Here is a 10783-nt window from a genome sequence, read left to right on the forward strand (position 1 = left end):
GGTTGAAAAAGTTAGATATGTTTAGCTTAGAAAAAAGACGTCTCAGAGGAGATCTCATTTATATGTATAAATACATGTGTGGTCAATATAAAGGACTGGCACATGACTTATTCCTTCCAAAGACAGTACTAAGGACCAGGGGGCACTCACTGCGAGTGGAAGAAAAGCGATTCCGAAACCTAAATAGGAAAGGGTTCTTTACAGTTAGAGCAGTCAGACTGTGGAATACACTACCACAAGAGGTAGTAATGGCAGATACTATAACAGCTTTTAAAAAAGGGCTGGATGATTTCCTCAGTACACAAAACATTGTTGGTTATAAATGACTTAGTGACTAAATGTAGAACTGGTGGAGGAAGGTTGAACTAGATGGACCTAGGTCTTTTTTCAACCTAAGTAACTATGTAACTGAGAGTGTTCTGGACTTCAGTTGATGTTGTGAATGGGTTCTTCTTCACCAAAGAAAGTATGCGGCGATCATCCACCACTGTTGTCATCCGTGGACGCCCAGGCCTTTTTGAGTTCCCAAGCTCACCAGTCAATTCCTTTTTTCTCAGAATGTACCCGACTGTTGATTTTGCTACTCCAAGCATGTCTGCTATCTCTCTGATGGATTTTTTCTTTTTTTTCAGCCTCAGGATGTTCTGCTTCACCTCAATTGAGAGTTCCTTAGACCGCATGTTGTCTGGTCACAGCAACAGCTTCCAAATGCAAAACCACACACCTGTAATCAACCCCAGACCTTTTAACTACTTCATTGATTACAGGTTAACGAGGGAGACACCTTCAGAATTAATTGCAGCCCTTAGAATCCCTTGTCCAATTACTTTTGGTCCCTTGAAAAAGAGGAGGCTATGCATTACAGAGCTATGATTCCTAAACCCTTTCTCCGATTTGGATGTGAAAACGCTCATATTGCAGCTGGGAGTGTGCACTTTCAGCCCATATTATATATATATATATATATATATATAATTGTATTTCTGAACATGTTTTTGTAAACAGCTAAAATAACAAAACTTGTGTCACTGTCCAAATATTTCTGGCCCTGACTCTATGTTTTGAGCATAAACTTATCAGGATGAACTCGTCGGCTAGATTGGATTTGCTCCACAGATGTTCAGCGCACCTGGAGCACCGCTGGAGGAAATGTGTTTGCAACGTTTGCCAGGGTTGCTGCCGCCTGTGCAGCGTGCTCGGTACTTGTAACTAGTGATGAGCGAGCACTACCAAACTGAAGTATGTAGGCAAAACGATATTTTTTTATTCTTTTAACAATAAAATAACTAACAAGAAAAGAAAAATGAAAAAGATAGCGTGTGCTTTTTTGGAGCCACATATCTGTGTGACACCAGGGAAGTGAGAGGAGGTCTTATTACAGCATCTGCGGTCGGACTGTTCTGGTTGTGGAAATGGTCTACCGATCTAGTCCTAGGTGATTTGCTGGGAACTTGGGAATAGATGTATATGGCCCTGTGCACACGTTGCGTATTTGGTGACTTTTTTTACATCAGTATTTGAAAGTTAAAACCAGGAGTTGAACAATCAAAAGAAAAGTATAATAAAACCACATACATCACTTCTGCATTGTTTACACACTTCTGATTTTGGCTTACAAATGTAACTATACTATGTTTTATGTATTTACTGTGTATTAATGCATGTGTGGATATGTAAGTGTAATAGAAGAGAATACCCCACGGATGTAGTAAAGTTAGGATTGTTCAACATGTTACAAAAGGTTGCATTCAGGGGTTGGGTTAGCCAGCGGTAGAGCGAGCCTAGAAGAGGTGTTAGATAGGATAGGGTTAAAATAGTTAAGGGAGGAGTGACAGATGGCAGGGCGGATGGTTAGGAAAAAGAGCTCCAGAGGGAGCTAGTCAACAAGTGGGTTCAAGGTGTCAAGACATGGCTTCAGTGTAAGAGCCAGTCAAGGAACCTCTGGAGCCCGAGGTAACCTCTGGAGGGCCGGATCCTGCGGCTCATCCTAGCGGGCTTTGAGAGTTGCCTAGCTAGAGAGCCATTGGGGCCAAGAAGCGGACAGAAGTAAAAGTAAACAAAACTGGTTGTCTGAGTGAACTGTGGTGTCACGTGTCTTACTGCGTTGAGGACTGGCAGCAGAGGTGACGGACATTGGCGTGAAACAGGAAGTAAGTGTCATGCAACCATTCGGAACTTAGTTGCGGACACAAAGTCTCCTTGGCGAAGGAGAGCGGCACCTACACAATAAACTGCAATAATGAATCAGTCTTATTGCGTTTTTAAACTTTTTTTTTTTCCTTACATTTGTTTTAGTCTTTTATCCCAGGAATAGGGAATAACTTTCAAACTTGAGCAAACATCTTTTAATGGCTGCCATAAGAAAAACATCACTCTGGGGTTAAAACTTACTTAAGGGCATATGAGAATCAGAATATACACACTTCAGGATAATATCCGACTAGTTTCACCTTCTGGCATTGTCCAGGGTCAGTTGAAGAATCCATCTTCTGAGGACAGAGGGAAGTTTAGCCTGAATGGTGCAACCATAGTTTACAGCAACAGAGAAGAACCAGCGTCTTTCTTGAAGCCGAGTAGCAACTGCAGATAAAACTTAATCTGTTCAGGAAATTTTTTTTAACCTTGTATTTTGTATGATTTTATATAATTTCATCTTCTTTCCGTTTATGTTCCTAAAACATGCGATCTATTTAGCAGTCATCTACAAAAACTCATCTTGACCCATCGAGGATGGCGAGGGACAAGGACAAGATGGCGGAGAGGATCTTACACCTCACCCTAGAGATCCTCTTCCGGCTTACTGGAGAGGTGAGAGATTCTGATGACGTCACATTACATCATTCTTATCTATGGGAATAACAGATGGACAGAACTGGAGAGGTGAGGACTCTGGAAATGTCTGGAGTGAGATTTATTACTGTGTCTCTCCATAACCAGGATTACATGGTAGTGAAGAAGACCTCTAGTGAGCGCTGTCAGGTGTCTGAGGGATGGGGAAGACCCCTGAGCCCAATCACGGGGCCTCCACCTCACCCCCTGATACATGAGGACATCAATGACCAGAAGATCCTAGAACTCACCTACAAGATGATTGAGCTACTGACTGGAGAGGTGACACTGCTGGGAATGCTGGGACATTATACAGTAACGCTATGAAGGGATCGGAGGTGACGGTATCATTGTATGTGTCAGGTTCCTATAAGGTGTCAGGACGTCACCGTCTATTTTTCCATGGAGGAGTGGGAGTATTTAGAAGGACACAAAGATCTGTACATGGACGTCATGATGGAGGATCCCCAGCCCCTCACATCACCAGGTAATAGACAGGACTAAATACACACGGCCTATAATTATCTGTATTTAAGGAATGAATTCAGTCCCTGTGTCTCCTCCAGTTCTATCCAGTAAGAGGACAACACCAGAGAGATGTCCCCGTCCTCTTCTCCCACAGGACTGTAAACAAGAAGATCCCGATGTTCCTCATCAGGTAGATGGAGAGAAGGTGCCATGAAATCTCCCTATGATGTGTAGACGGCTGTGAAGGTCTTGTGCTCAGTCTTGTTTTATCCACCAGTATTATATGTTTTATACTTGTGTAATGAGAACGGTTGAGGTGGCAGGATTAAAGTTGATCATAGATAGTGATGAGCGAACCTTTCAAAGTTCGCTTTGCCTAGCATTACCGAACAAACTGTACGTTCAACGAACTGTTCGTCAAACCGTTCATCAAATCTTTTCGAACGTCATTGGATTCAATGGGAGGCCAAACCTAAGGCAGAGAAACACCTTTAGGGGGTTAAAAAGCAGCAAAAATACATTTTACAATGCAGCCCCGCTGTTTTGGCATAGCCATTAGCTTCCTAGGCAATTGACATAAGAAATATAGAGGTGGATCAGACAGTTGTAGGGCTGGTGCTCCCATACCTGTGCCTGTACAGACAAGAAACTTGGAGACCCATCTTGGAGTCTTAATATTTAAAAACGTTTAAAGCCGACAGCAGGATAATGGAATACATTGCCCCCCCCCTCTTATTTCCCCATTGTGCCTTTACACAGCAGGGAATTATGGTCCATGCAACACACAGGATGTGGCCTGGCATTAACATTTTTACTAGTGGGCACACAGCGACCGTGCTTTCTGAATCAGTGCATCCAGGCTGGAATAGTGGCCTATAAATTTCTGTACAACCAGGTTGAGGACGTGAGCCATGCAAGGCACATGTATGATGTCGCCCAGGCGTAGTGCTGCCACCAGGTTTGCATCGTTATTGCACATGGCCTTCCCTGGCTCCAGGTTTAGTGGAGACAGACATTGATCAAACGCTGCCTGGATAGTGGTCCACAACTCTGCAGCTGTGTGACTGCGTTTTCCAATGCATATTAATTTCAAAAATGCCTGATTACACTGACTTACACACAGGATGTGGCCTGGCAATTAAATTTTAAAAATCAAGAGGTGCATGACTGACATGATTAAGCCTGTTGCTCCTCTACCCCTGCCTGTACACACAAGACACAATTTGTAAACCTTACTCGGAGTGTCCACATTTCCCAAAATCAAGGTCAGACAACAGGAAAAGTGGCAACAATTGGAACAGACTAAAAATAGTGGAACGCTGCAACATGAATGCATGGGACCGGCCCCGTAACAAGACTTGAAACAACATTTCTACCTTCACTAGAGACAGCAAGTTGACAGACAGGCGTAGGCCTCTTGCTTCCATTACTCTGTACTCTGGTACTACAGACAAAACACAACTTGGAGACCCATCTTGGAGTGTTGATATTTCAAAACCTTTCAGGCAGAGAGCAGGACAGTGGAATCAATTGCCCCCCGCCATTTCCACATAGTGTCTTTGCATAGCAGGGAGGTATGGTTCATGCAACACACAGGATGTGGCCTGGCATTTCAGTTTTAAAAATCAAGAGGTACGTGACTTACCGTATTAGGCCTGTTGTTCTCACACCCCTGCCTGTACAGACAAGACACATGTTGGAGACCCATCTTGGAATCTTGAGATTTAAAAACCTTTCAGGCAGACAACAGGATAGTGGCATCAATTGCCCCCTCCCCATACAGACATTTTCCTATAGTGTCCCATGCAGGGAGGCATGGTCCATGCAGACCACAGGATGTGGCCTTGGTGTCTCACATGGGTCAAAAACACAAGGCATGGTCACTTCCGTAGCAGCTGACTGGCTCTCACTCACCCCGACTGTAGTGGGTAAACAAATGGAGGCTCTGCGGTTGGAAACACAGATGAGGAGGAAAAAGCAGCAGGCGCAGTTGATTTGACAGCTGGTGGTTGGGTAGGCCGGGTAGTTCGCATTTTATTGCAGTAAGATTCCCATAGCAATGCACGTTGGTTACGTATGTGCCGGATCCTACATGACGTAGTCAAATTATTAGAATTTTTGCCTCTACTGAGTCATTGTTTACAATATTGGAAGATAACGGAAATTGGGTCTTCCTTTGCGGTCTAAAAATAGGCCCAGGCTAGGCAACCCTTCCTGCGAACTGCAGACCCGCAACCGCTGCTGGCTACAGTCAGAGTTGTGGCTGAGGATGCAGTACTTCTCATGGTCCCTAGGTGTTTGTGCGGGAATTGCCAACATTACCTCCTCGTCTTCCTCCTCAGCTGTTGAGCTACACAGCTGCATGCCTCGGAGTTCACACAACTTAAAATCAGGCCCTATGTTGTCCCACTCCTCCTCTATGACATCACATAACAGTACGTATGCGTCGCAGGTGGCTGATTCTCATCACCTCCACCCCCTGGGGTTAATATCGGTTGAGGAGGGTCAGAATCCTCCTCGGGCCCTACTTAGTCTAGGCCAGGATCCAACTCCCAAAGATTTTAGGCATCAGTGCACAAGCTTTACTCCTCTTGAGTCTGAATTTTTGTAGCAGACCTCTGATGCCCATGGGATGGAATGTGTGAATAGCTCCGCAGACTCCCCCATGTGTGGTTCCCCACAGTCAGTTTGCCGGTTGGAGATTTTTGACACAGGGTGAAACAAGTGTAATTCTGAGTAATGAACTGTGTGTGATGTTGAGGTGCAGGAAGGGGAGGAGAGGCTACTTGATGAAGCGCTTGCCATCCACTCTAGCACATGCTGTTTATCACCCTCATTTCAAAGTGATGTGCGGCTGTCAAAGAAATCTAGTGGAGTAGGCTGTCCAGTAACGGACGTTGTTCTCATTTTTCTTGGGATACGATGAGCCGCTTTTGCTCAGTAGAGCTTTGACTAACATTAGAACTTCCCACACGTACACCTCGAACACCTCGCCTATTCCCACTTCCACCACAACCTAGTCATGATTTACCATTCATGGTTGATGTACCCTTCCCCATTCAAACAGATGGTTCGCAACCTTACACCCACACATGCAAGATACTGGACACAAAAGATAATTTCTTTATTTGCTGCCTGAATTGGTAATATTGGATAGGTACTAAAAACTACCAATAACTAGAAATGTGGGACATGCGCAGTAAAGTTAAGAAAAAAAAATGGCGCCGTACACCTCTAGCTTTGTCCGAATCCCCACCCCTTCCACTCATTAGCACATCCCTCATTCATCATGCTGCAAAACAATCCTATCCAAAAGCATAACATGTTATTAGAAAAACATTTGTTTTTTAAACATGATCAGTGTACAAAACTGAACATTACCGACTTTTGGGGAAAGTGCTCGGGTTACCGAGCCCAAACCAAACAGGCTAAGGCTCATACCGAATTTGAAATGGGCAAATTTTCATCGAACAGGTTCACACATCTCTAATTATAGATATAACTTCTCCTTATGTCTGTGACTTTTCCAATATTTGTTTCAGGGTGAAACTCTGACCCATATTAATACTACAGAGACATATGTGAGGAGTGATGAGTGGTGTAAAGAGGAGATTCCTACAGATGACCGCCCAGGTGAGTAGTGACCACTAAATGCAAAGACATCACAGATTGTTCTCAATCAACGGTTGTAATAATTTTGGGTTACATTTTATAAGGTGCGTCCTGTCAGGATTTATTAGCTGTATATTTATAGGGTCACGTAAGTGGAAGAGTGTTTTAGGAAACCAGTAGTTTGTGCCACATCTATGGCAGCCTTTTGTAGTCAAAAACTTTAAATGTCCAGACTGAGTTGGGGAACTACACCTTACTGTGCAAAGAAATTTTGGAAAAACATAGCGACTGAACTAGTTTTGTTCTAGTAGATAATGTAAGTAATACAGTATTAGAAACTTACTATATTCTAGATATTTCTTAGTTTTTCCTATGCACTCTTTTTTTTTTCTAAGAAAATGGATATTATTGCTATAATTATAATATCTTGCAGTAAAGGATACACAAAATATAGATCAGTTATTAGTGCTTGTTAGTTTGTGCTCATATTATTACAAAATAAACCTAATTTAATAAACCTGTTTTATTCTTGGCAGCTGTTTTTACTAGGAACTCTGATACACATTTGATATTCTCAGAATTGAAAGCGGAAGATATTGTTATCACACCAGATACATATGAAGAGCACGCCATTATCCCAGATATACCCTCACCCCCTCACAGGAATCAGCTGTCATCTAATCAACAAGTCTTCTCTTCTGACTCATCACAAACTATTAAGGAAAATAAAAGTCATAGAAGAGATGTTAAAGAGCAAAACGCAAACACAGGAGTGAGCCCAATTTCATGTTCAGAATGTGGGAAAGGTTTTAATTTTAAATCAAAACTTGTTATACATGAGAGAACTCACACAGGAGAGAAGCCATATTCATGTTCAGAATGCGACAAATGTTTTATTCGGAAATCAAATCTTGTTCAGCATCAAAGAATTCACACTGGAGAGAAGCCGTATTCATGTTCAGAATGTGGGAAATCATTTACATGTAAGCCAAAGCTTGCTATACATCAGAGAATACATACAGGATATAAACCATATTCATGTACAGAATGTGGAAAATGTTTCAGCCAGAAATCAATACTTATAAGACATCATCAAATTCATACATGGAAAAATCCACCTTCATTTTCGTGTTCAGAATGTGAGGAATTTTTTAAATGTAAATCAGATCTTGTTACACATCAGAGTATTCACACAGGTGAGAAACCCTTTTTATGTTCAGAATGCGGGAAATGTTTTAATGACAAATCAAATCTTGATACACATCAGACAATTCATACAGAGGAGAAATCATTTTCATGCCCAGAATGTGGGAGATGTTTTAATTGGAGATCAGATCTTGTTAACCATCAAAAAACTCACACAGGGGAGAAGCCATTTTCATGTTTAGAATGCGGAAAATGTTTTAAGCAGAAATCAACTCTTAGAACACATGAGAGAATTCACACAGGGGAAAAACCATTTTCATGTTTAGAATGTGGGAAATGTTTTAGTCATAAATTTGCTTTTGCTGTCCATCAAAGCTGCCACACAGGGGAGAAACCATATTCATGTTCAGAATGTGGGAAATGTTACAGGGTTAAAGTAGATCTCGTTAGACATCAAAAATGTCATAAAGGTGAGAAGCCATATTCATGCCCAGAATGTGAGAAATGTTTTAGTTGGAGATCAAGTCTTATTGTTCATCAAAAAACTCATATGGCAGCTAAGCCATAATTATGTTCTGTACATTAGAAATGTTTTACTCTCAAATAACACTTCACAAACATAAAAGAACACACGGAGGAAGATTTTTTTTTTTTTATTCTACTTATAAAATAAAACCACGGTTTCTAAAAAAAAAAAAAAAAAGATGTATTCAAAGACCTATAATATTTTTATTATTTGATCTAATGAACTGTGTGGTGTCTTTTTTTTGGCGGGGCGAGTAGGAGATTGGGCTAGATGGGGATGACAGTTTCTTTTGCTTCCATATTAATGAAAGTAATTATGGTTTATGGACGGAGGAGAAAAAAACCTTAATTACTGAGAAGGTAAGGTGTGACACACAATTTTAAGATGAGATTCTTTTCACTTGTGTGTATAATGTTCAGGTAAAATGAGTACACCCCCTTTTGAAAAGCGAGATTTTAATCTCACAGAATGCAAGAACAATTTCCAAAATTTTGACAAGATTGAATTTCATAGTACAAAATCTTCAGTCACTCAAATTAGTTGATGCAAATATTAGTACACCCCACATCAAAAACTACTACATCTGGTACACAGGTAGTCAAATGTGTTGGTACCCCTTGTTTAATGAATGAAAAACCCACACTAGTCACAGAAATAACTTGAATCTGACAAAATTAGTAATAAATAATAAATCTATGAAAATGAACAAATGAAGGTCAGACATTGCTGCTTTTCCGCATCCACAGAATTTAAAAAAAATAATAAAGCTCATGAAACAGGCCTGGACAGAAGTGATTGTACCCCTGAAAATAATGTGACAAAAGGGACATGTTAAATCAAGTTGTGACCATTAATTAGCATCACAGATGTCTACAATCTTGTAATCAGTCGGTGGGCCTGTATAAAGGGCTACAGATACTCTCTGTGCTGCTTGGTGACATGGGGTGTACCACACTCAACATGGACCAGAGGAAATGAAGGAAAGAGTTCTCTCAGGAGATTAGAAAGAAAATTATAAACAAGCATGTTAAAGGTAAAGGTTATAAGACCATCTCCAAGCAGCTTGATGTTCCTGTGACAACAGTTGCACATATTATTCAGAAATTTAAGATTTGTGGGACTGTAGCCAATCTCCCTGGACGTGGCTGCAGGGGGAAAACTGATGATATATCAAAGAGACGGATAATATGAATGGTAGCAAAACAGCCCAGAAATTTTTTTAAAAAGATTAAAGGTGACCTTCAAGCTCAAGAAACATCAGTGTCAGATCGCACCATCCGTCGTTGTTTGAACCAAAGTGGACTTCATGGGAGACGACCAAGGAGGACACCATTTTTTTTAAAAAAAATTATAAAAAAGCAAGACTGGAATTTGCCAAACGTTGACAAGCCACAAAGCTTCTGGAAGAGTGTCCTATGGACAGATGAGACTAAAATTGAACTTTTTGGCAAGGCACATCAGCTCTATGTTCACACATGGAAAAATGAAGCATATCAAGAAAAGAACACTGTCCCTACTGTGAAACATGGAGGAGGCTCTATTATGTTCTGGGGCTGCTTTGCTGCATCTGGCACAGGGTGTCTTCAATCTGTGCGAGGTACAATGAAATCTTAAGGCCATCAAGGTATTCTAGAGAGAAATGTGCTGCCCAGTGTCAGAAAGCTTGATCTTAGTCACAGGTCATGTGTTTTGCAACAGGATAAGGGTAGGTTCACACGCTGCGTGTTTTTGACGCTGCGTTTTTGTGGCAAAAAACGCACCCACAGGAAAAAAACGCATGCGTTTTACCACGTTTTGGTGCGTTTTTTGCTGCGTTTTTACTCACTGTGCTTTTATGCGGTTGTTTTTTTTTTTATCAGTGAACAATGCCATTAAATTGTTGAAAAAAAAAAGTCTGATGTCATTTCCTTCTTCAATATGTTCTTCATTTTACACTAGTGTATGCAGGAGAGCAGACAGCTGCAGAACTACAAGGCTCAGCATACTTCATCCACTAGTGTATGCAGGAGAGCAGACAGCAGCTGCAGAACTACAAGGCTCAGCATTCTCCATCCAGGACTGTATGCTGGAGGGAGAGGCAGGGGGAGCAGAACTACAAGGCTCAGCATATTCCTTCCACTAGTGAAGCAAAAAACCAAAAGTTTGTTCCAGCTCACCTGTTCAGGAGACACCAACCTTGGAACCGTGGAGGGAAGAATAAGT

General features: G+C 41.5%; 1 protein-coding gene across 1 annotated transcript; it reads left to right on the top strand.

Annotated features, from left to right (window-relative positions):
* The first annotated feature begins 2698 nt into the window (after positions 1-2698).
* LOC142312488 (uncharacterized) lies at positions 2699-10416 on the top strand. Its single transcript, XM_075351432.1, has 6 exons — positions 2699-2808; positions 2938-3111; positions 3193-3316; positions 3396-3487; positions 6840-6930; positions 7446-10416. The coding sequence occupies exons 1-6, from the start codon at positions 2731-2733 to the stop codon at positions 8621-8623; spliced, it is 1737 nt and encodes a 578-aa protein (XP_075207547.1). The 5' UTR covers positions 2699-2730; the 3' UTR covers positions 8624-10416.
* Positions 10417-10783: the final 367 nt, after the last annotated feature.

This window comes from Anomaloglossus baeobatrachus, chromosome 5 (assembly GCF_048569485.1).
Source record: "Anomaloglossus baeobatrachus isolate aAnoBae1 chromosome 5, aAnoBae1.hap1, whole genome shotgun sequence".
NCBI classification, from domain to species: Eukaryota; Metazoa; Chordata; class Amphibia; order Anura; family Aromobatidae; genus Anomaloglossus; species Anomaloglossus baeobatrachus.